At 49.3% G+C, this 22,908-nt stretch overlaps 2 protein-coding genes across 14 annotated transcripts in view; one reads left to right on the forward strand and one right to left on the reverse strand.

Annotated features, from left to right (window-relative positions):
• The window catches only part of CCNI (cyclin I), a 32,298-nt gene extending 20,485 nt beyond the window's left edge, over window positions 1-11,813 (forward strand). For 2 of the 3 annotated variants that reach the window (XM_051820202.2, XM_051820205.2), the window contains one exon: window positions 1,553-3,076. In XM_051820202.2, the coding sequence (XP_051676162.1) occupies window positions 1,553-1,996 (444 nt within the window). In that variant the 3' untranslated portion in view covers window positions 1,997-3,076. Of the gene's footprint in view, window positions 1-1,552; window positions 3,077-7,336 lie in introns of those variants that run through there. The other variant, XM_051820204.2, reaches the window with a different exon arrangement.
• The window catches only part of SEPTIN11 (septin 11), a 145,501-nt gene continuing 124,541 nt past the window's right edge, over window positions 1,949-22,908 (reverse strand). For 3 of the 11 annotated variants that reach the window (XM_017347482.3, XM_051820201.2, XM_070047987.1), the window contains exons 7-10: window positions 21,791-21,959; window positions 18,681-18,813; window positions 17,222-17,409; window positions 10,202-11,690 (exon numbers count right to left, since the gene is read on the reverse strand). In XM_017347482.3, coding sequence (XP_017202971.2) covers window positions 11,666-11,690; window positions 17,222-17,409; window positions 18,681-18,813; window positions 21,791-21,959 — 515 coding nt within the window. In that variant the 3' untranslated portion in view covers window positions 10,202-11,665. Of the gene's footprint in view, window positions 8,594-8,655; window positions 9,734-10,201; window positions 13,937-17,221; window positions 17,410-18,680; window positions 18,814-21,790; window positions 21,960-22,908 lie in introns of those variants that run through there. The other 8 variants (XM_008267706.4, XM_070047989.1, XM_008267705.4 and 5 more) reach the window with 6 other exon arrangements.

Here is a 22,908-nt window from a genome sequence, read left to right on the forward strand (position 1 = left end):
GAACACCATGTCTAACATCTTTTTAAGTAGCCTTGTGGTAAAGCCATAGTAATATCAGATGTTCCCTCTGGATTTCTGGTTCTAATGCAGGAAATCCTTGCATCAGATTGGTTTGATCATGCTAGTTTTACTTCTGACATGAATCCTAGTGTTTTGGTTTGAGGAGGGTCTGTTGCAGACATTTTGTGCTATGAGGAGGCCACTATCACTAGCTTGCCCTGTCCCTTCGTGAACTTGACAAGCTGAGGGTGTATTCCCTGGTTTAAAAGGAAGCTGGCCTTTCAAACCATGCAACACTCCCTCCTAGCCTCGCCCCCCACCCCCCAGGCTCCCCACCCCACTCTGGGGTGGCTAAACCTTTTTCTCTTGGAAGTGATCTTCTCTGCTCTTTCTGCACTCATAGGCTCCTTTTTGTGACTGAAGTGGCACATCCTGATTATCTTAGTGTGTTAACTTTACCCGGATTAATGTGGTGTACTCCTAGTCCCTAACCATAAAGTAGATGGCCTAGAGGCAGGTATCTAGCCCACTGGAAAAGATGCCTGCATCCCACATCAGAGTACCTGGGTTTGATACCTGACATCAGCTTCCTGCTGATGCAGTTCTGGAGGCACTGATGATGACTCAAGTAATCAGATTATTCTAGTTAGAAAGTATGGTATTGATTTGAAACAAAGCAGGACAAGGGGCCGGCGCTGTGGCACCGCAGGTTAATGCCCTGACCTGAAGCGCTGGCATCCCACATGGGTACCAGTTTGAGACCCAGTCACTCCAGTTCCAATCCAGCTCTCTGCTATGGCCTGGGAAAGCAGTGGAGGATGGCCCAAGTCTTTGGGCCCCTGCACCCACGTGAGAGACCCTGAAGAAGCTCCTGGCTTCGGATTGGCGCAGCCCTGGCCGTTGTGGCCATCTGGGGAGTGAACCATCGGATGGAAGACCTCTCTCTGCCTCTCCGCTGTGTAACTCTGACTTTCGAATAAATAAATCTTAAAAAAAAAAAGGACAAGATCTGATTGTTGAAATAACTGCCCAGCAGGTATTTCTCAGTGCTTCATGCTATCCAGCAAAGCTAGGGCCACCTAGACTTGTAACTGATATCATGTTGATTATGTTCCCCCTTGCCATCAGTAATCTACTTGCATGCCTAATTCAATGCTACTTGATCTTGCTTGATAGTTGGAGGACTCTCAAGTATTATGTAATCTTTTTAAGAGAGAAAAAAATTGAATACCAGTTAACGTCTTAAAAGGGGCACATTTTGGATACTTAGCAGTTAACAATAAAAGTTTCTGTTCTCTTGTAAATATCTGGCATATAACTACAAATACAGAACTCAAGTTCCAAAGATACTTACATTGGGAATAGCTATGGATATAATCCCCAAGATGATGAGTAGGCTGGAGAAATAGATGAGTTTGGGGTAGAACATGTGAGAAGAGAGAAGGCTGGAGGGGAAGAGGCAGAGGCCACAGGAAGAAAAGGTGTCCCACAAAGATGACAGAGTAGCCCATGCTAACTGATCATCAACTTTGTGACTTTCTTCTTGAACCAGATGGAGAGCTCCCAGCTGATCCACTGTCGGGAGCTTGTGGCACACCACCTTTCTACTCTGGAGTCTTCCCTGCCTCTAAATTCCGTTTATGTCTACCGTCCCCTCAAGCACACCCTGGTGACCTGTGACAAAGGAGTGTTCAGATTACATCCCTCCTCTGTCCCGGGCCCAGATTCCTCCACGGACAACAGCAAGCCAGAAGTGCCAGTCAGAGGTACAGCAGCTTTCTACCATCATTTCCCAGCTGCCCTTGGGTGCAAGCATACCTCTGCTAAACGCAAAGTAGAGGAAATGGAAGTGGATGACTTCTACGATGGAATCAAACGGCTCTATAATGAAGATAATGCTTCAGAAAACGTGGGTTCTGTGTGTGGCACTGATTTATCAAGACAAGAGGGACATGATTCCCCTTGTCCACCTTTGCAGCCTGTTTCTGTCATGTAGTTTGAATGGGTATTACCTTCAAGTACAAACTAAGGTAGACCACTCTAGAAATGAGAACACGGAAAAATCAGGAAAGGCTATAGAAAGATATATACCTTATCAGGCTGATCTGAAGTGAGCCAGAAACAAATCCCCCCATTTAGTTATGTGGCTAATTGTAATTCAGTACTTCACATAAAGACAGCTATATTGAGATAGATACATATATCTATCTACTTCAGAAATATCCAAAATTTTTTAAAAAAAAGTAAAAAATCCCCTTGTAGTCAGTTCTGCTCTTCTGTTAAAATGTAGCTTGCCCTGTGTCAAAATTTTTCTTTAAATTTTAGAATTCATAGCTTGCAAATCCTATCCCCAGCATCCAAATTTTCCTGTTGCTTTTGCCTGCTTCTCCATTGAATAATGAATTTTATGCATGTTGATCTATACCCCAATATCCACCGAAAAGGGCCCCACCCCCAATTTTTAAAACAATTATTTCAGCTTAATGGCCATGTTTAATCCTGATTCAAATTCTACCTAGTTTGAGAAAGGTACTATGGAATTGTCCTGTGTGAAGTAAGAAGTGGTAATAGGAAAATTGCTCACAATACCACTTTGCTTATTTCAGTTTCTATTGTTTGAAAGCAAAAATCACTGTCTTTAAGAGATGCTTTTTAAAGTGGCACATATTAGGTCACCCATAGATTTGCTGAAAGCATTTTTGACATTTGTATATAAAAGAATTTGTGATAAAGTTAATATATCAAGGTGCTCACCAAAGAAATATGTAACAACTAAAATTAGGTTTTTGTAACTGATGGGTTTCCACTCATTTATAATCAGTAGGAGAATGTCTAGATGTTGGGCAGCTCTATGATTTGAGTGTTACATGTACTAACTAAATTCAGTACCCTAGTTTTAATTCTGTATTGGGATTTTCTTGATGAAAGTTACTTCCCATCTCCCCAACCTACCTTTGTTCCTCTTAATGACTTCTGGATCCTGAGCTCCCTTTGCAGTCTGAAGGCGGCACTACAGTCAGAACCATGTCCTGATGTTAAAAGCCTCTGGTAGCAATAAAAGTTGTCCTTAACCTTGGTTATCTGTGACTTTTTTCTGCTTGCTCAGGCACTGCTATTCAGCTAAGGAAAACAAAAATAAGGGAAACTCCGTGTGTGTGAGTATAGCCCGGGGTTGGCCTCACAGACCCAAAATGAAACAAATGGTAGCTATTTCGATATGTTAGAGAGCTAGGGATAAAATTGAGTCCAGGGTCAGAATATTTCATTTGTAGTCCAATACCTGCAAGCTGAACAGATTTTAGAGGACAGTAGGACTTTTTCTTGCTTGATGTTCAGGTTTTCTAGGATTAAGAACTGCTGGCAATTGATTTGGAACACAGCACTATGTATAGGGGACATTGAGTCAGGTGGAATAAATGGCTGCTGGCTCTCTTGCCTCACAGCTGATTTAACCCCAGCCCCAGTTCAGTGATTGTACTTGGAGAGCCCAGAGCATCTGTTCAACTACACCTTCCCTTCTTTACAATCTACTTACTGTAGGCTCTTTGGAGAACTTTGGCTTGAGAGAGAAGCAGCACAGTACTCTTGAGTAGTGTGGAACATCCATTAACAGCGCTGCTACTGTTAAATTTGTTCTTGTACCTGAAACTATTCTTAGCCTGTCCCATGTTACTTAGCATTGCATCACAAACTCTTCCAAGATCTGGAAAACTGAAGCTTTATGAATCACAATTTTCTGGTTAAAAAATCCTATTACTCCGGGAAGCCTCTGGAAAGGTAAAGTTATCCTCAAATCTTCCAACAGAAAAAGTCAAAGAATGTGCCCTGGTCCCAGAGATTAGATTAGGAGATGCTAAATACCCCATTCTCCAAAAGATTGATGTTTCCTCTGCAGGCAGAGGACTGTCTTATATCAGTGTAGTATTATTAGTCATTATATTAGAGGGAGAAGGCAGAGCTGGGAACGAGCAGTGCTTCCAAGTGCCGCGGCTCACTTGGCTAATCCTCCGCCTGTGGCGTCAGCACCCTGGGTTCTCTAGTCCCGGTTGGGTCGCCGGTCCTGTCCCGGCTGCTCCTCTTCCAGTCCAGCTCTGCTGTAGCCCGGGAAAGCAGTGGAGGATGGCCCAAGTGCTTGGGCCCTGCACCCACATGGGAGACCAGGAGGAAGCACCTGGCTCCTGGCTTCAGATTGGCGCAGCACGCCAGCCCAGCAGCCACTTGGGGGGTGAACCAACGGAAAAAGACCTAACTGTCAAAAAATAAAAAAAAAATTAAAAAAGAACTTGTTCCTAAGAGCGCCTTTGAGTCTGAAGGAAGCTGGAGGGTAGCTCTTTATTCTGCCAAGCTGATGAGAATCAGAGCCTACATTCACACTGTTGAGAAAATTAAGACATTGTTGTCTGTCCTCCCAAGTCCGTTTCTCTTCTATGGTAGAACCAACCACCTCTATGTATGCATCCTCTATGGTAGAACCAACCACCTCTATGTATGCATCCTGTGTACACATCACATACCTGGATTTTCCAGGTTGCCCAACGTAATCATTCTGGAGTTCCTGAAGCAAGAAGGCAAGTGGTGCTTGAGCATTACTGCCCAAAGCAGTCTTGCTAGATACTCAGCCAACACGAAGGGGAGCTGGTTTTCCCTTAGTGTGTACATTTTCAACCTGAAAAGGAAGGCCCTGTGCCAAATAAGCATCCTCAAGTTTATATTAGCCTGTGTTAATTGCGTAATTCATTGTAGCTAAGAATTCTTAACCAAAGTTCAACTTCTAAGTCCTCTCAAACTTAGCCTTTATATTTCACATCATGGAAGTTTTGTCTAATGTGCAATTTCTAAAGCCTCAAATTCTTTGAGATTAGCCTTTAGGTTATGTTATTAAGGCAGGAGCTTTGGCCACTAGGTGGTGCTTCTAGAAAAAGAAAAGAGGATCTTTAAATTTCTGGGAGACACTGAATCCCTTGTGGTTAGTATATGGTAACAGGCCTTCCTGAGCCAGTACATGAACATTTGCAGTTTAAGTGGCCATCACTTAAGGTACAAGAGACTTACACTAGAATAAGAAGCAAATGATGAGGCTGGCACTGTGGCATAGCAGGTAATGCAGTGCCAGCATCCCATGTGGGCACCAGTTCACGTTCTGGCTGCTCCACTTCCGATTCAGCGCTCTGCTATGGCTGGGAAAACTAGAAGATAGCCCAAGGACCCTGCACCCTCATGGGAGACCCAGAAGAAGCTCCTGGCTCCTAGCTCTGGATCGGTGCAGCTCTGGCCATTGCAGCCAATTGGGGAGTGAACCAGGGATGGAAGACCTCTTTCTCACCCTTTCAAATAAATTAAATCTTCTTTTTAAAAAGATTTTATTTGACAGAGTTACAGGCAGTGAGACAGACAGAAAAGTCTTCCTTCCGATGGCTCACTCTCCAAATGGCCGCGACAGCCGGAGCTGTGCCAATCCAAAGGCAAGAGCCAGGTGCTTCTTCCTGGTCTCCCATGTGGGTGCAGGAACCCAAGCACTTGGGCCATCCTCCACTGCTATCCCAGGCCACAGCAGAGAGCTGGACTGGAAGAGGAGCAACTGGGAGTAGAACCTGGTGCCCATATGGGATGCTGGCACCACAGGCAGAGGATTAACCTAGCGCACCATGGTGCAGGACCCAATAAATTAAATCTTAAAAAAAAAAAAAAAAAAGCAAATGATGGTTGGACATTAAGTTTCAGCTCAAAACAGAACCAGTTTTCCACTTTTTTGTCCTAGAGTTGTGTACGGACCCAACCTAGAAATACCCAAGTCCTTAGCCCTTGCTTTTAGTTGGAGTTGACCATTCATTAGAACAGAAGTGCTTGATAAGAATTACTCTTTACTTGAAAAGGCATAAGTCACCAAGAGTGTCTTATTAGAAATTTGAGAAGAGCTCATGACTCTAAGTTCCCAGGAGCACCTAAGTTCAGGATGAAGAGAGAACCTCTTTCTTCCCCTTGGCTTAATATATAACATCATAGCAAATCCCATGCCCGACGGCAGACCTTACTGTGTGCACACAGGCAGTAGTAGAATTTGGAGTAATCCTAGACCCAGGGAGCTGGTTTCTCATTCCTTGAAAACATGTTCAGGGCAACCTTAGGCTAGCAACCACTGAAATGTGACTGCTGGTGAATGGGACAGTTAGCTTGCAGGATAGGATGTCTTTTCAAGAAGTTAATGTAGAAAGTGCTTACCTTTTCCTTTACTCCAGAAATTTGCTATGCTTTTAAGACAAAGTGCAATTCACAGTGCATGGTAGGCCTGGTGTAGTACACAGTGAAATGCTTGGAGAGGAGGAGGGAAGTGTATGTACATAACGTGAATGTTTAAAAAAGAAGCTTGAACTGCAACTCTGAAACCGTACCGAGAATGAATGGGGTAAGCCCAGCTCCATGGATATTCTGCTTTCCCCATACACACTCACTCGTTCTTTGTGGTTCATGGGCCACCACATAGCTTCTACCTCCCCTAATCTAGGTCCCATAATTTTGAAAGTGGTTCCACAGTGGACTGAAAGTAAGTGATGTGAGCTAGATACTAAATCTTTTGAACCTCACATAATGTTCCACGGACAACATCTTTGTACAGAGCTATTGGAATAGCAGGGTTGGCAAGGGCAGTGAAGGGATAGCTAGACTTACACATGAACACATTTGATCCTTTTGTCAGCCCTGGGCATGCCAGTTGCTGGCTAGAGATTGATCTGAAAGCCAGATGGAATGAGTCACAAGGACTATGTAGCATAGTCTTCAGAATTCAAGCACAGGGATCTTTAAAGTGAGCCACACTGCCATTGCTGTGCCTCTCCAGGGTGGAAAGATGGTAAGACATTTGCAAAATAGGTGATCTAAATACCTACATGGTGAAAATTATGCACTTAGCTTTTCAGATCTCCAGAACTGTTCGCCCATGATCTGGGACAAAATTAAAATAAGGAAGAAGCAAAGTTTCACTTGGTCAGTACTGCCCAGGGTGGGCTGGGGAGTTGGTCAGACTTACTGGGATGAGGAATTGTTTTATCTGCCCTAGCCCAGCACATCCTGAGTCAGAGGGGCAGCTCTCCCTTAAAGGCCGGCTGTGTATCTACAGCCCATCTAGACTACACTTGGGTAAGCAGGCAGTGCATCTGAAATCACGCAGTATCTTTTAAAGATAAAAAGGCCTAAAGGCCTAAAGGCCTGCTGCAGGTGGAAATAGGTACCAGTGGCCCTTTTCTCCCTGCGTTGCTTTTCCACGTTCTAGTTCAAGATAAGCCAGTCATTTTTATCATTGCTGATAATTATCCTTGGATGGCTTCACATCCTTTGGTAGGTCAGCCAGGAGAACTTGAGAAGCCGTCCGTTATCAGCACTGGAGAAAGGACACCGCCCGAGGGACAATGCCAGCTCGATGGCAGTCATCTCAGGCGAGCCGGGCGAGGCGCTCAGCCTCGTGGGACAGGCCCAGCTTTTCCTAGGTAACCGGACAGAGGCCAACCTACCTTACAACCTCTTAGGACCACTCTGTTCCTCACCCTCCCCTGTCAAGATGAGGATGCTTATACTTCTAACCAGGGGGCCAAAATGGGAACATGTACAAAGACTACACATTTCTGTATGTTCAAAAAGATGCTAATTTGATTTTTATACATTGCTTAAAAACATACCTTTACAACCTGATGTAGAATGTTTTTAAAATGAGAGGATAAAGCTGGTATTAAAATATTAAGAGCTTAAGAGTAACATCAATTGTACTTAACGATTACAGTGGTCTCACAATAGGAAATACATATTTAACCTACAAACTGACAATATGCCATGCTCCCCCTCCCCTACCCACCCACCCACCGGTCACATCACTAGCAGATTCCTGTCCTTACGGATTGGGTAGGCTGCAGGGGATGGTTCTCGACTCATGTTTTGATCACTAATAGCACAGGTGAATCCCACTTTACTTGTATTTAGTAACAGTTTCTGTCTAAGAAAGCTGTTGGCCAGCATGTCATCCAATTGCTCCAAGTAGCCTCTTTCTAGGAATCAGATGATTCAAGAGGCAGGGGCTGTGGCTTCATCATCTCACTGCCCGACAGGGGCATGTGGTGCCTTTCTTCTCCAGAGGGGGACCCTCCTGGGGATCGAGACCAAATGCAATACATAGTATTTTCATGATCTGCCTTCCATGGGGCTGAAGAATGAAGATGGGAATATGCAAAGCCATAGACAAACAATGGAAGGTAACTCAAAATGCATGTCCATGCTGCACAGTAGTTAGCAATTTGAAAACTGTCCCTTGAGTATAGAAACTTCCTGAGAGGTGAAGACTAATCTAGTAGTCAGCTGTGCCAGTAGCGTGAGCCATGCCAGGCGCACAGCGCACACGTGTTGGGACGTGAGTGGTTTTAAGGGATTCGGCGGTTTGATTCACAGCAAGTATTTTTTACAGATGTTGTGGGCGAAGCCACCTGGGTGACTGGGAAGACCGTGTGAATCAGACCATTGTGCAGCAAATAGTGCTGTTCTCTGGGAGAGGATATGTACTTGCTTGCGCTTCATTTCCCGTGGCTCAGGACTTGTGGGTCCCGGTCAAGAACTGCGGACACAATGGAAAGCAGAGCTTCACAACAAATACAAAGGCAGGGCTGGGCCAGAAAGTTATTTTCAGGAATCTTTAAATATAAACTGCACCAGGAGGCAGAAACGTCATCCACCCAGCACTAGTACGTTTTAACATGATGAAGACTTGTAGGTTAAAACCCTAGCAACAAAGGTTTTCTTTTTTAAGTTGGGTCCAAGACGAGGAACACATGTTGAACAAAATTTTGTGACTTCAACTTCATTTAAATTTCCCCTTGAAATGAACTTCAAACTGGCGTAATTTTGATACCAGAAGTCAGTTTGAACAACCAATACAAAAAAAGAACTGACTAAACTGGACATTGTCCCCCCACCCCCCTCAAACAGAATCCCAAACCCAAAACAACTTATATAAGGGATGCAGATAACAGAAAAAAGTCAAATAAAATAACAATGGTTCCTGAATTGAAAGGAGGGATGCCCAGTTCTCTGTCAAGAGGCAGCTGGTCAGCTGAAAAATAAAAACATTATATCAATAGGACACGCCAAAGAAAAATCCACTAGCTCTCTGTTCATGCAGTAACTAAAATCCCAAACACCAGAACAACCCACAAAAGTGACCAAAGGAAGGAAGAAGTGGCCCCGATCTTTTGACCTGCTGAAGGCTGAGGATCCTGGTGGGGCTGTTCGGATTGTTGTTCACGGGACAGAGAGGTCAGGAGTTACGAGATCAAGGTCGTGGGCCCCAGAGCTGGCGGCCCCTCGCCTCAGACCTGCTGTCTTCAGTCCACACGTTCTTGGATCAGCAGCTTCAAGGACATGACAGCTAAGCGAGAGGATCCTAGCGCAAGACCTTGGGGCTTGGCCCAAGTTCTCTGCTTCATTCAGTTTCCTCTGAATATGGTTACGTATTACTGTCTCGGGGAGTGACAAGTCACTTCAGGGTCCACTATGGGCAGTGGTTTGTAAACAGACATTGACAGACACAAACAGCGGTGCGATGTTTGACCCAGACTTTAAAAGAATAGGAGGCGATGGTGGCAATGAGGTAACTCTTCCCCAACACGTGTCAACAGACAGCTCCTGCTCTTCTAAGGCTCTATGTCCATTAGGAGAGAGTGGGGCTTGTCAACGGGATGATTACATAAAGAAGAAGCTACAGAAGAGAAAACAGAAAGGTTGATTCAAAAGGTGGCCCTTAAAGGCTTCCAAAGAAACAAAAGGAGCGTCTCTACAACAAGCTGCGAAAGGGACAGCGCTGTGCAGGGAGTGACTCCACCTAGCGCGCGCGGCCGGAGGGGGGAGACGCACGGCAGCACTGTGACCGCGGGTGGGACGCGGGACGCCGCCTCTGCGGCCCCCAAGGCTTGCAAATCGGCAGGGCGGCCGGGGACAGGAGTGGCGGGGAGGTGGCAGGCACGGTATGTGAGTACGGACACCAGGCAGCCAGTGTATCTTGGAGGAGTTGGTGCCACTCGATGGCAGCATGTGAAGCCCAGCACCCAAGGAGCGAAAGCGTGCGTTTCTATCACTCCCATTTCCTTTACGCCCAACATAACAAGCACGTGCACACACGCATGACCGAGCAGTGACTGAGAAGAACTCACAAAAGGGCACACAGAACGATGTTTGGGTAAAAATATATTTTCCCCTGCTTTATGTCTTGGCACGAGTGATAAATGCATAGATTGCCAGTCCACACTCTCCTACCATAACAGACACCAGATTACTGAACACGTCGCTAAGTGATCACGTTCATACTTGAAAAACGATATGCTTCACATCGATACAAGTATTTTAGTTTCTTAAAAAAAGACAAGTGTCTACCATGCGGCTTACATACATGACAATTCTGTATTAACACTGAAAGTAGGTTACACAACAGTTTTAGAAAACACACTGGTTATTTTTCAAACAGAAAAATGACAAGAATCTACAAACTACAGTTTAAGGCATATCAGCATATTTTTAAGAGAAAGAGACAAAGTTCTAATGCTGTTCACAGCTTAATTTTCAATTTATTTTTGAAAATTCCCTTCATACCGACCAACAAACAAGACCTTGGAGGTCATAATTCCCACTAGAGAGTCCTCAAATCCATGTCCTGTCACCAGAACCAGGACTTCTGGAAGCTGATAGAATTCCAGACACTCACAATGGCAAAGCAAAGGGATGGGAACGGACTCTGGGTAGGGACCACACGGAGATGGGGACGTGACTCGGGAGCAACCAAAAACCCCACGTTGACAGTCAGCTGGTTTATGAAACACTTGCGGGAGAGGTCAGCCAAGTGAGGGAACCATGGCTTTGCACTTGAGGGGCACGGGATATGGAGACCACGTGTGACCGCTGGTGAGTTACGAAACAGAGGAAGAAAACGAGGAGCCTGTGCCCACTGGCTCCTTTCCCTGGCTGAGAATCCATTTTGGACAAAACCTTGACCAATTAAAATAGAGCCTAAGCTGGGAAAACAGTGTCTGAATTGCCAAAAATTCCCCCACCATATCCTACAGCCTGCACAACCGTTAGGTGCAGCTAACATCCAGAAGAAGCAAAAAGATGGGGAGAGCTGGGGGTGGGGAAGTCAGATCAAAACGTAAAAAATACAAGCACTGGGGCAGTTAGCATGAGGGAGACACCCTGAATTAAAAAAAATAAAGTCGGTGGTCAGAAAGGTAGCCTGGCTGAAAGCTGTCCCTCCCTGTTGATTTTCCAGCGTGGAAGGTGGCATTTTCTCACTCAAGCTTTATTTTCATTGACAGAATCAAGGACTCCATATACCCAAGGACGTCCATGATGCTGTGCTGAACACAGGCTGGGGTTAGCAATTTCTAACTTCCACATTGAAACCCAGAAGTTGTTGTGGAAAAAAAATACATACATATGTATAAATTTGGCCATTTTAAATATATTGGTTTTTTTATTAAACAAAAGCTGTTGACATCATTACCCACCCCCGCCAAAAGAAAGAAAAAGAATCCACCCACCCCATCTGTTGTCCCTAATTTTAAAAAGATCTCAAAAGTTTCTTTCTACTGTACTTACATGCAAAGGCGAAAGCACATCCAATTAGATTTGAGGGTATCATTTATTCCGTGCAGAGCCAAGGACTACTGTGAAAAAAGGCATAGACACAGAAAGAAAAAAGAGCAGCAGTAACAAACTAAACAGGCCTGGGGGCAGTGGTAGAAAAAGTTGAGAAGCAACACATTAAAAAAAAAAAAAAAAAAAAAAAAGATGGCTTCTAGGTTTCTGTTGCCTTCCTATTCCCTGCCTCTCCATGTGATATTTTCCTGTGAAAAATTTAATGCCAAAAAATAAGAAATAAAAAATAAAAAAACCCATCCAATCCAATCAATAATCTTGGAATCAAAAAGTCAACTGCGTGCCTTTCATTGTTAGGTTCATTTTAGTGATGCAAGACGCGGGATTTTTCAAGGTGGATGTTCTGTCACAAGGCACAAAAAATGCTCAAACAAGCAGGGGTTGGAACAAGCAAACCACAGACATTCAGGCTTTTGTTTGAGGCGCGGCACATGAGCAGATGCAGCCATGGTTAGAGTCAGCATGCTGTCTAGTGCTTGGCTGCTCCACGCTAGCTCCAGTCCACGGCTAGTAAAACAAAGCAAAAACAGAAGAAGCGCAAACAAATCCACTGGTCCAGTTGCTGCCGAACCCGTAAAAACAGCTGCTGCTTCGAGTTCGCAGGTTCCCAGCTTAGCTCGGGCTGCGATGAAACGGATTTCCTTACTTTGCCTAATTAAGCCTACATCCCTTCATGGGAGACTGTTCCTTCAATCCTTTACCTGCAGCTCAGGATGAAAGAAAGGGGAACCTCTCCTTGTTGGAATTCAATAGAGACAAAGTTTTTAAAACATGTGCAAGGCAGGGGAGGTGCAGCATCCTCTATTTACTGAGCGGCTAAGGAAGGCCGACAGGAAAACGGAGAGCTCAAGTATTGGGTTCATGAGAAATGGTACCTCCCATGTGAGAAACAGGAGAGCGAGAGTGAGAGAAAGCTGGGGCATCTTGTGAGTAGGGGTCGGGGGAGGGGGGTTTGAAGCCAATGAAAGGCTAACCATCAGGGAGGACTAGCAGAAACCAGATGAACCATGTGCTTTCCCATACAGACCAGGGATACAGTCCCCGACCTGGCATATGGCTTCTGTCCTGACCCTCAATGAGGCCACAAGGAGCAGGTGCAGCCAGGTGTGCGCAGGGCCCAGGTGAGGCAAACACGTTCGGGACAACTGGACTGGAAAGCCCAGCTGCTCTGTTCCGTCTGCCTTTACCACCACATGTGGAAAGGAACCTAAGCGAGTTGGATGTGAGGCTGGGGGCCGCTGGCTGGGCTCGCACGCTGGGCTGCGTTCCTCCCCACCTCCTGCTTCCAAGCGCACACGTGCGCTGCGCCCTGCACAGCAAGTGTGCCATCGGCACAACCTGCGGGCGTTCTCTAGCCACGATTAGGGACAAGGTGCGCCAGAATGACCCCTCTTCCGGAGCCGTGCACCAAGTCCTCCCCTGCAGCCTGCAGAGAGCGCACAGGTGTATTCGGGAAAGAGTCCTCAATGTCAGGAAGTGGTAAGGAGGCGGTGGAAAACCCATAACCGTGGCAGAAGGCTCCTGTGCTAAGCGAGGCCACCGGCACACCTGGTGAACATCGCTACCTGGTGCTGGCTCCAGTCCACTCCAGCCAGGCTGGGCTCTGGGAGGAGGGTGTGCAGACGCAGTCTCGAACCGCTCTGTCTGAACACATGCCCCCAAGTTCGGGACGCAGAACGTTAGAGCTGAAGGTGAACTCACACCAGCGACAAGTCCTAGGGGAAGCAGGCGCCCCGCTCTGCCTACCTACTCGTCTGCCTCGGCTTGGGCGGGGGGGGACGGGGTGCGGAGGAGAGACCGTGGGTGCTGGGTCTGTGCGGTCGCGGAGGTGGGGAAGGGAGGATATGCAAGTTCTCATGGCTACCCAGGGCTTTAGCTCAGCGGCTGAGGCGGTGAGAAGTCTCCATGTCAGTCGTGCAGGCAGCCTCTGACCCCGCGGTCCTTGATCCAAAGCGACACACAAGGAACAGGCATGCTTCCTGCTGCCATTCGGAAGGCGCACAAAAAACCAATCGCGTACTGTCCAGATGCACAGGGCTCTCGCTGTCATTCACTTGTTCTGTCATTCCCAACACCCGACAAAACAGTCAGCAAAATGAGTTAAGAGTTACTGGTGTTTGGGGAAGGGTAAAACAAAAACAAAAAATAAAATAAAATAAAACCAAAGGACACAGACGGCAGAGATACACTATTACTGCCAAAGCAGGTGAATGCGGAACGTCCTTGGCTTGCCAGGCTTTATGTGAAGCTTGCACTGCAAGTTAAAAAACAAAACAAAAAAGTTAGAAATGATAATAAATAAAAAAAGAAAGGAAAATTAGGAGCGCCAGCACCAGCACCAGCACCCGGCGGCGGCGAACGCTCATGCAATGATTACGGGGCCGACAGAAACTGAAACCAAACATTCGAGTAGGCTACTCTACGAGACAAGCAGAAGCAGCCTGTGACACGGAGTCGGAGAGCACACGGTTAGTCTCCACCTGCACGGAACTCAGGCGTCACGAGTGACTTCTTGACACCGCTGCGTGTTCTAGTGGGAAGATGGACTGTTTGGCTTTTTTGTTTACTCAAGTAACACAGAACTATGACCCCTCAGGTTTGGGCACCGTGTGAGTTTCATCTTGCACTCTGGAGCTGCTGAAGGAGTCAGAGAACAAACATCCAATGAACGCCTTGGAACGAATGACAGAAAGGTCTGAAGGAGCGCGGGGGGACCGGGATACAGCGGGTGGAAGACATGCTATTAATCCAGGCCAGTTGTACACGGTCACAGCTACAGTGATGCCAGGAGCTTGCAGCGCCAAACCCAAGAGCCATGTGGCTAAGGCAAGTTCAACACGTGCAACTTTATATTCCTCCGCAAGAACTTAAAAATCAGAAAGATGAACGGGTGGTTTCAAACTGTGGTTATTAGATATTGCGATGAATTTGACCGTTTTCTCTTGGGAGAGATGCATGTTGACCAGCAAACGCCGGCAGGCCATCGTGCGAATGGTTTCCTGAAGATGAACAACATCCACCCAGCAACTTACCCCCAGGCCGTCCCGCCACTGCGGTGGAGCCGCAAACAAGAAAGTGACTTGGTGGCCAGGGACGGCCGCAGGTGGGGCCCAGCTAATGGCAAGGGCAGGGTTAGTTCTAGAGTGTCTGCAATCCTAGGAGATGTTAGACAGGCTCATGCCACTACAGGCCAGGGAGAAGGATCGAGCCTTACCTACATTTTAAACAAAAAGGAGCATGTCAATAGAATAGGGAAAAACAGGATTTCAAGCTATTAGGAGAAAGAAGTCGAGCTCTGAAGTAGACACAGAGCGGGTTAATAAAGAAGCATCACTGTGTAAATGTTCTACCTAGGACAAAGCCAGCTCCTGAGCGGCACGTGTGCCAACTCCTGTGCCCACACAGGGCTGCCCGGGCTGCCCAGGTGACTCCTTGTGGTCCTCTCTGACCGTCACCCTCCAATGCCATGGGCAGGAAGAGGTGTGGGGTTTAAAAAATGTTTTCCCCTCCATTTCAGGCCTCAAACTGGCAGTTGCTTTCACTGTACACGTGGGCCAACGCTGGGGTTGGGGGGAAGGGTCAGTGCCTAGAGGGAGTGACACGCTAAGACAGCTGTCATCATCCGGAGCAGATGCAGATGCCGCTGGTGAGCCGGAGTCAGACGAACGCCGTTCATGAGTGAGGACGCACAAATAAGGCTAAACTAGAACTCGCACGGACGTCACATTCACTTCCAGCGCACGATGCACTGGCAAGGCCCCAGCATGAGGACACAATAACCTGACGTGTTCAGAAGGGCAAGGCCGAAAACCCGCCCGCCGCTGGGGAGCTGGTGACCGAACAGGCAAAGTCCCCCTTGGAAGCCGTACTGCTTAAAGGCACATCCAGGACGCGCGCGCGTCTCTCGACATTGCTGGTCTCTCATGAACAAAAACCTGGTACCTTGGTGCACTTCAGTGCTTCGGGTTAAAAAAACTTGACTTTGGGTTCCCTAAGCTGTGAGTCCGCAGCTTTGCCTGTTTCGTTCACGTCTGCGGACACCTGTGTGTACGCACACTCGTGCTCACACCCCGATTTTTATCTTGGCACAGCCCGGATGCCCGAGGGTATGGTGGCAGACGGCTGGAAGACTCCCTGGCACTCCGACCATCTCCTGAGTGTCTCCTTAGCCAGACACTCTCCCACCACACACAGCTACAAAGGGTTTTCTTGAACTGGATCAGAATCCAGGCAACTGTGCCTCTCTGAATTAGTCCACAGTCACTCAGTTCTGGGCCCTTGGACTCCCTGTGTCTGCGCCAGCCTCATCTAGCCCAACTGCTGCTGTGCTCTCTGCACCCCCAGAGCCTGCACGGTCCGCGCGAGGCCAGGCCCTGCACTGTGCATTTCTCTCCTGACCGCAGGCACCGTCACGGGGCTCCTTGGAAGGGAGCCTTGTGCGTTGTCAGCCAGGACTACTGGGCAGCAGCGCCAAGCTCAGGGACGCCTCTGTCACTGTGCAGATCCCACTCCCATGCACTCTGTGCCTGAACACAGCAGTGCCCTGCCTGCTCAGGTGCCAGTACTGCTTTGTGTCCTTAGTTGCTGGCTTCCCCCCGGAACCGGGCCATCTAAGGATGAAGAGTGAGAATCGGGACAAGCTGTGGGTCGCTCTGGCCACCCAGAGAGCAGCACACGTTAAATAGACCAGGGAGGGAGGTGTCCCTGGATTTGTCACTGGGCCACCACAGTGGGACACCCCCTAAAATGCCCTCACCAATAGCAACTGTCAGAGATAGCTGCACTCCCTTCTTCAAACGGATCCAGAGGAGAGCTCCGACCCACAGGAGAATTTTAAGGAGGCCCGACTCTCCGGCTGGATGCAGGCAGCTGCTACTGGAATGTCTGAGGATGGGACTGACTCGGCAGCAGCCTGGGACCCTTTGGCACGTTAAGTCAAGGTCACAATGGAAAATGTTCTGTGGGCGATTCTAGTTAGGACTGGAGGGCTGCCAGGGGTGTCTTCGCTGGATGCATAGTTCCACTCCACTGCACGATAAAACAATTCATCATGCTGTTGAATTTAGAGGAAACCTAGTGGCCACTGGCAGCGCTTCCAAGCAGGTCCTTTTGGGAACAGACTGGCAATGACTGGCTCACCAAGGCTTACGACACAGAGTAGGAAGAGAACTTTACAATCGTTATTCTAGGATGTGCCTTATCAAAAGTCACGAGAATCGTCTCCCGTGGGTTCTGCAGAGAAAGAAACCTGTCTTCTCCAGGAATCCTAGTGTTTGGTGCAGAAGCTGCTACGGGAGACGGCAGGTCACTCCAGTCCTGATTGCTTGCTCAGCGTGCCCAGGTTGGGTAAATTAATCTCTGTGTACCCTTTAAAAATACTTTAAAAACCTTTTAGCATCTGCCCTGCACGGTAGAGAAAATATGTGCTCTGTGTTTCTGGTAACAGACCCAGTTCCCAGTCCATAAACGGGCAAAGAGGCGGCATGCAAGGGGAATGAACGGTTAGAGGTGCCCAGCACACGGCGACGGCCCCGCTTACTTTTTCTTATCCTTGTCCTTCTTGGTCTGCTGGGCCCCCGATTGCTGGGCCTGGGACTGCAGGAGCTGAGCGGCCGCCTTCTTCTTCTGGAAGGCGCTCACCTCCTCCTCCAGCTCCTTCTTCTTGTCTTCCACCTTCTTCTTCTCTTCTTGGTGTGTCCGCTTTAGCAGGTCGAACTTCTCGTGCAGCTGGGGAGAAAGAGACCAGGGCACGGTTGGCGACGGCAGGGAGCAGCTGGCCGGGCCAGGCTATCTGGATCTGCGATTCGATCACACGAGGGACGCAGCGCCATCTGTGTGACTCACGGTGGGAACACAGGAAGGAAGGCAGGACAGGGGGAGGGATTCTTATTAGATAATGCTAGATTTGTATACAACAACCACTTGGCTCTTAAAACCAACAGCAAGGGACCGGCGCTGCGGCATAGTGGGTAAAGCCGTCACCTGTAGTGCCGGCATCCCATAGGGGCGCTGGTTTGAGTTCTGGCTGCTCCTCTTCCGATCCAGCTCTCTGCTATATCCTGGGAAGGCAGTGGAATATAGTCCAAGTCCTTGGGCCCGTGCACCCACACAGGAGACCCAGAAGAAGCTCCTGGTTCCTGGCTTCGGATTGGTGCAGCTCCGGCCAATGCTAACATCTGGGGAGTGAACCAGCGAATGGAAGACCTCCCTTTCTCTGCCTCTGCCTCTCTATAACTCTGCTTTCAAATAAATAAATAAATCTTTAAAAAAAAAAAAAAAGCAAATAAGGATCAATTTTCCTTTCTTGGCAGCTAAACACATTTTGTCTACTGAGTTATTGAAATAACCTGTAAGTTTCAGTCGTCTTAGAGATAAATTAAAACAAGCTATTGAGTACAGGCCAAGCACTTGAGACATGCATCATTTCCCAGGAGTCATGTTATCCTCTCTCTCTCTCTCATTCTCTCTCTCTCTCAATGACAGTGTGATGGGTGCTACACTATATAAATCTGCGTACGTTGTAAGGAAGTTTGGCCTGGGGCTGGGAACCAAGGTGGGGACAGAGGGTTCCTGGAAAGGGGGCGCCTGCCCAGCAAATCCGGAAGCAGGGCCACAGGCACATCAGACCATCGTCCCCCAGAGGCCGTCATGGTGGGGCCCCTCCACTGTTGGGCTCACTTGTTTGGTTGATAGATGAAGATGATAGCCTCAAATACTACCTCTCACCTTTCGAGACTGGTAAACTGAGGAAATGCGGAGCTACAAAGACCACGTGCTCAGGTCTGGAGATGGAAGATCTAGTTTCAGTCTCGGTTTTCACTTAACACGCCTGACTGTGCCACCTGCAAGATGGGGCCAAGCCTTTCAACCCACTCTGCTACTCATGATAAAGCGTATGGAGCAAGGAGCAAGTACTTGGACCACCAGGCGTCCCATACAAGTGAAATACGAATAAAACGCCTCTCTGAGGCCCAGCCCTTGAGAGGCCCACGACCTACCTCCTTCTCCGCCTCTTTAAGCTCTGCTTCTTTCTCCTTCACTCTCATCACAAACATCTGTCTCATTTCTTCTTCCTTCTTCTGCAGTTCGCCCAGGAATTCATTCCTCTTCGCTTCGTATGTCTCCTGGAGACTGAAAAATCCACAAACCAAGCACACGCTCCAGAAATGGCATGATAAGCAGTTTTGGCTCACAGAACGTTTAGCTGTCTACTTCCCAAAAGTAGGCAAGGCTGCTACTTAGCATAGTAAGGGACAAACCAAAGGACACTGGTTTGTTTTTACTTATGCTGTGAGGGGAAAGACAAGTGCAACCTTGGACTTAACCAACCATGGATCCAAAGTATTGGGGGGGGGGGGACTGGATCTGTACTGAAACAGACACAGGCTTTTTCTTCCTTGTCATCATTCCCTTACATACAGTACCGTAACTGTTCACTGCACGAGGTGTTGTAAGTTATCTCGAGAGAATTTCGAGCGTACAGGATACGAGTAGGTTCAGTGTATGGAAGGGGCATGAGCATGTATGGGCTTTCGTACCCATGGGGGTCCTGGAACCAATCCCCCAAGGACACTGAGGCACAGCTCTGCTTGCACATGACTGAGAACACACTCAGCACACGGGGAATCGGAGTCCCAAGCAGACATTTGCACACCCCCGTGCTGTTTCCAACCACTGGACCGCTGTTCAGAAGGAACCGGCTCTAGGTTATCACACACAGACACCTGCAGTGGCGACAGCTTTTGCATTTTGAGCCTTCAAACTTAATTTTTCGTTGCAATTATTAACACCTTGGCAGGTGTCCCACCAGATGGGGCTGATTAGAAACCGCGGGTTTTATCTTCTGCTTTTCTCCTAGCAGCCCCCGGCGGAGGCATGTTTTGCTAGTGGAAGGCAGAGGGGGATCCACATACACACTTAGTTCACTCTTCTTCCTGGAAACACACCAGCATGGTTCCCGCCCAGATGCAATCTCCTGGAACCACGTCGTGGATGGAGCGCAGGCAGCGCACAGTGATCACCCCCAGGGTCTCTGGAGCACCTTACACGCGTGAATTTGTTTAATCCTTGCAACAACCCAAAAGGCAGGCATCTACCACCTTTCATTTTACCGATGGAGAAACAAACACGGGGCATTCGGTCATCTGTCCAGGTTACAACACAAAGAAGCGACAGGGCCAGGACTGGACCCAGGCAGCTGCCTTGTTCAGACAGGAGCCTTGGCCCCGGCACTGCCCGGCTGGAGACCCAGGGCCTACCCTGCTGAAACCCACTGTGTCTCGCGGGCCGGGGCCGTGTCATCCTGTGATGAGGAAGGTGGCGCCTCTGCAATGAGGGGGGAGCCGGTAGGGCAGGCCTCCTGTGATTAGGGCAGTGGGGGTCCCAGGAGGAAAGCGGCAGGCAGCGGCTCAAGGGAGACGGGATCAGTGCCCATTCACGTCCGATGTCCCCTCTCCACTTCTGCCCCCAAAAAACACCAGCCAGGAAGGGGCTGGGGCCCGAGGGAAGGGGGGAACTTGGTCCAGGGAAGGCTTGGGTGCTCTGGGGGTGGCAGTGGGTTCCAAGGCTGCAGGGCAGCAGGTGAGCATGAGCAGGTGGGGACGGAATGATGGGCACGGGAAGGAGCTGGTGGGGACGGAATGATGGGCACGGGAAGGAGCTGGTGGCCACCTGGACCTGCAGGGGTTCCGCCAGAAGACTCTGAATTCAGGCCAGTTTAAGGCCAACACCAGAGCCAGGCTCCAGGGCTTTAGTGCTAGGATCGGCTTCCAGGGCTTACATGCAGCCTGCACTGTGCACACCTGCTCCTCCGTCTCGCTCCCACTGGGGACTACACCCAGGTGCCAGCTGCTGCTACAAACAGGGCCCGGAGGGCAGGGGCAGACACAGGGTGCTGAAGGGAAGAATTAACTTTCCATGCAGGAATCTGCTACTTGAGAATATAAAAACTTTCACAGGGCCAGTGCTGTGGCACAGTGGGTAAAGTCACTGCCTGCAGGGCCGGCATCCCAAACGGGTGCGGTTCAAATCCCGGGTGCTCCATTTCAGATCCAGCTCTCTGCTACTGCGCCTGGGAAAGCAGCGGAAGATGGCACAAGCACTTCTGCCCCCACATCACGTGGGAGATATGCATGAAGCTCCTGGCTCTGGTCTGGCCCAGCCCTGGCTGTTGCAGCCTTTTGAGGAGTGAAGCAGCAGATGGAGGCGCTCTCTCTCTCTCTCTCTCTCTAACCCCACCATTCAAATAAATAGATAAATCTTTTAAAAAACAAAACACCTTCTGCCCTCTGTTTATAGTCCTCCAAAAAAGCTTCATGGAGCACCCAGCAATGGTGACTTTGAACATGAAACCGGGCATCAGTGACGTCAGCGGTGGCTCCTGCTGTCCCTTTGCGGCCAGCCTTCCTGCAGGGCCACCTCGCTGCCAACTCCGGGTGCTCTCAGGTGCACAGAAGTGCTGGGGAGCCACAAAGCAGCAGCTTAATAGCTGCTCTGAGCCCCGCACATCCCACATCACCGCCAGGCCCACCTCCCCACTGAGTAGTTGCTTGCACCCAGTCAGGAGGATCCTCTCCTGGGCGCATAAGCATGACCTAGCCGGGCAGCACTGCCCACACCTGCTGTGGGCCACAGCACCCCACGCCCAAGCCCCTGTGCCCACCTCTGGGCTCTGAAGAGACGGGGTACTAACTGGACATTCGCATCTCCCCCCCGGTGATGTGGGGGCTCGTGCACTTGCTAGAGGCGAGGCCCTGGTTGTTCCTGAACTTGTACAGGACCACCGCAGGCAGACAGGATGCTGGGAACAGTCGGCGCCCTGGGAAGTGAACGCTGCTGGGTTCCGATGGCAGTGGCGAAGTCAGCAGCAGCCACCCCCTATGAGAGGCACGGTGCAGGCTATAGACCTCCACAGAGGTAACTGCGAAGGGTCGGCGTCAGGATTCCACCCCGACCTCGCCATCACTTACTACTCAGACTCCCTGCACCTGGGAGGCCTCAGTTTCCACATCTGTGAAATGTGCATATGAATGCGTACATACTCCGGGGTTAGCGCCAGCGAGGCGGTCCCGCCGCGCCCGCACACACGCACTCCCCGTCTCCCGCCTACCTGAAGGGCTTGCTGTCGGGGTCCGTGTCCTTGAACCCCATCTCCTCGAGCTTACAGCGCCGGTACAGCTCGTAGTGGCGGGTGTGGGTCTGCTCGCGCAGGTCCTCCATGTTCACGCGGATCAGCATCTCCCGCAGCTTCACAAAGTCGCAGTGGTTTTCGTTCTCCACTGCAAGACACGGGGAGGGGGCGTCACGGAGGGCGGCTCTCAGCCGCGACGGCACGGAGGATCTGAAGCCACATTTCCGGGCAGTCTCGCGATCAGAGGCCTCACAGCCATCTGCGTATCCGGAGGCGACCTTGACCCAGATGACCACAGGGCCCAGTGTCACCTTCGTAGGCGGCGCAACTCGCGCTGGCTGGACAGAGGCCAGGCTTGTGGAAGCTTGGGCCCTCCCGTGTGGACAGAACCGGTCTATGCCGCAACACTGCCACTCCCGGCTCCAAACCTGGGCCACATCCGCCACCCAAGCTGCCCACCGCTGTCCAAGGTAGCTTATTCATCCCATCCCAATTCATTTTATCAACACCGTTGTGAAGCAAGGCATTGTTTTGTAGTGGAAAAATTTAAGATTCATTAAAAAAAAAAAACTGTTCCTTGGGATCTCAGAGGAACTGTTTTTAACTCGCTTCCTCTCATGCATTTATCGCCTTTATTCGCAAAAACCGGAAGAGGCATGGGTACCTCTTAAGTCAACGTGGGAGCTTTCTGGAAGCTTGCTACCTACTCTGCAGCATGGGGTGTGCCTTTCAAACACACAGGGGAGGTGGGAGAGAGCGAGTCCTTGGCGTCACAGGGACAGCCCGGACCTGTCCACAGGCTAAAGACTAAGGTCCCATCCACAGCACTCAACAGCAGTTCCACCTCCTCATAATGCGCAGACATTTACTGAAAAAACATTGAAGGGAGGTAGGCCGGCCAGAGATGAGGGAGGAACTGTTTGTGGAATTCGTTTTTTTTTTTTTTTCCCCCGGCGTTCTGGCTCTGCCAGCGCCATGGGCTGCAGCTCCTAGGGAAAGGAGTGGACACTGAATTCCCCCACTGCCCGGCATCCTGGGGGCCACCCCGCAACCACGCTGCCTCCGTGTCTCCTGGCCTGGCTGCTGTCTCTTCCATC

Source organism: Oryctolagus cuniculus, chromosome 8 (genome assembly GCF_964237555.1).
Source record: "Oryctolagus cuniculus chromosome 8, mOryCun1.1, whole genome shotgun sequence".
In the NCBI taxonomy this organism is placed as follows: Eukaryota; Metazoa; Chordata; class Mammalia; order Lagomorpha; family Leporidae; genus Oryctolagus; species Oryctolagus cuniculus.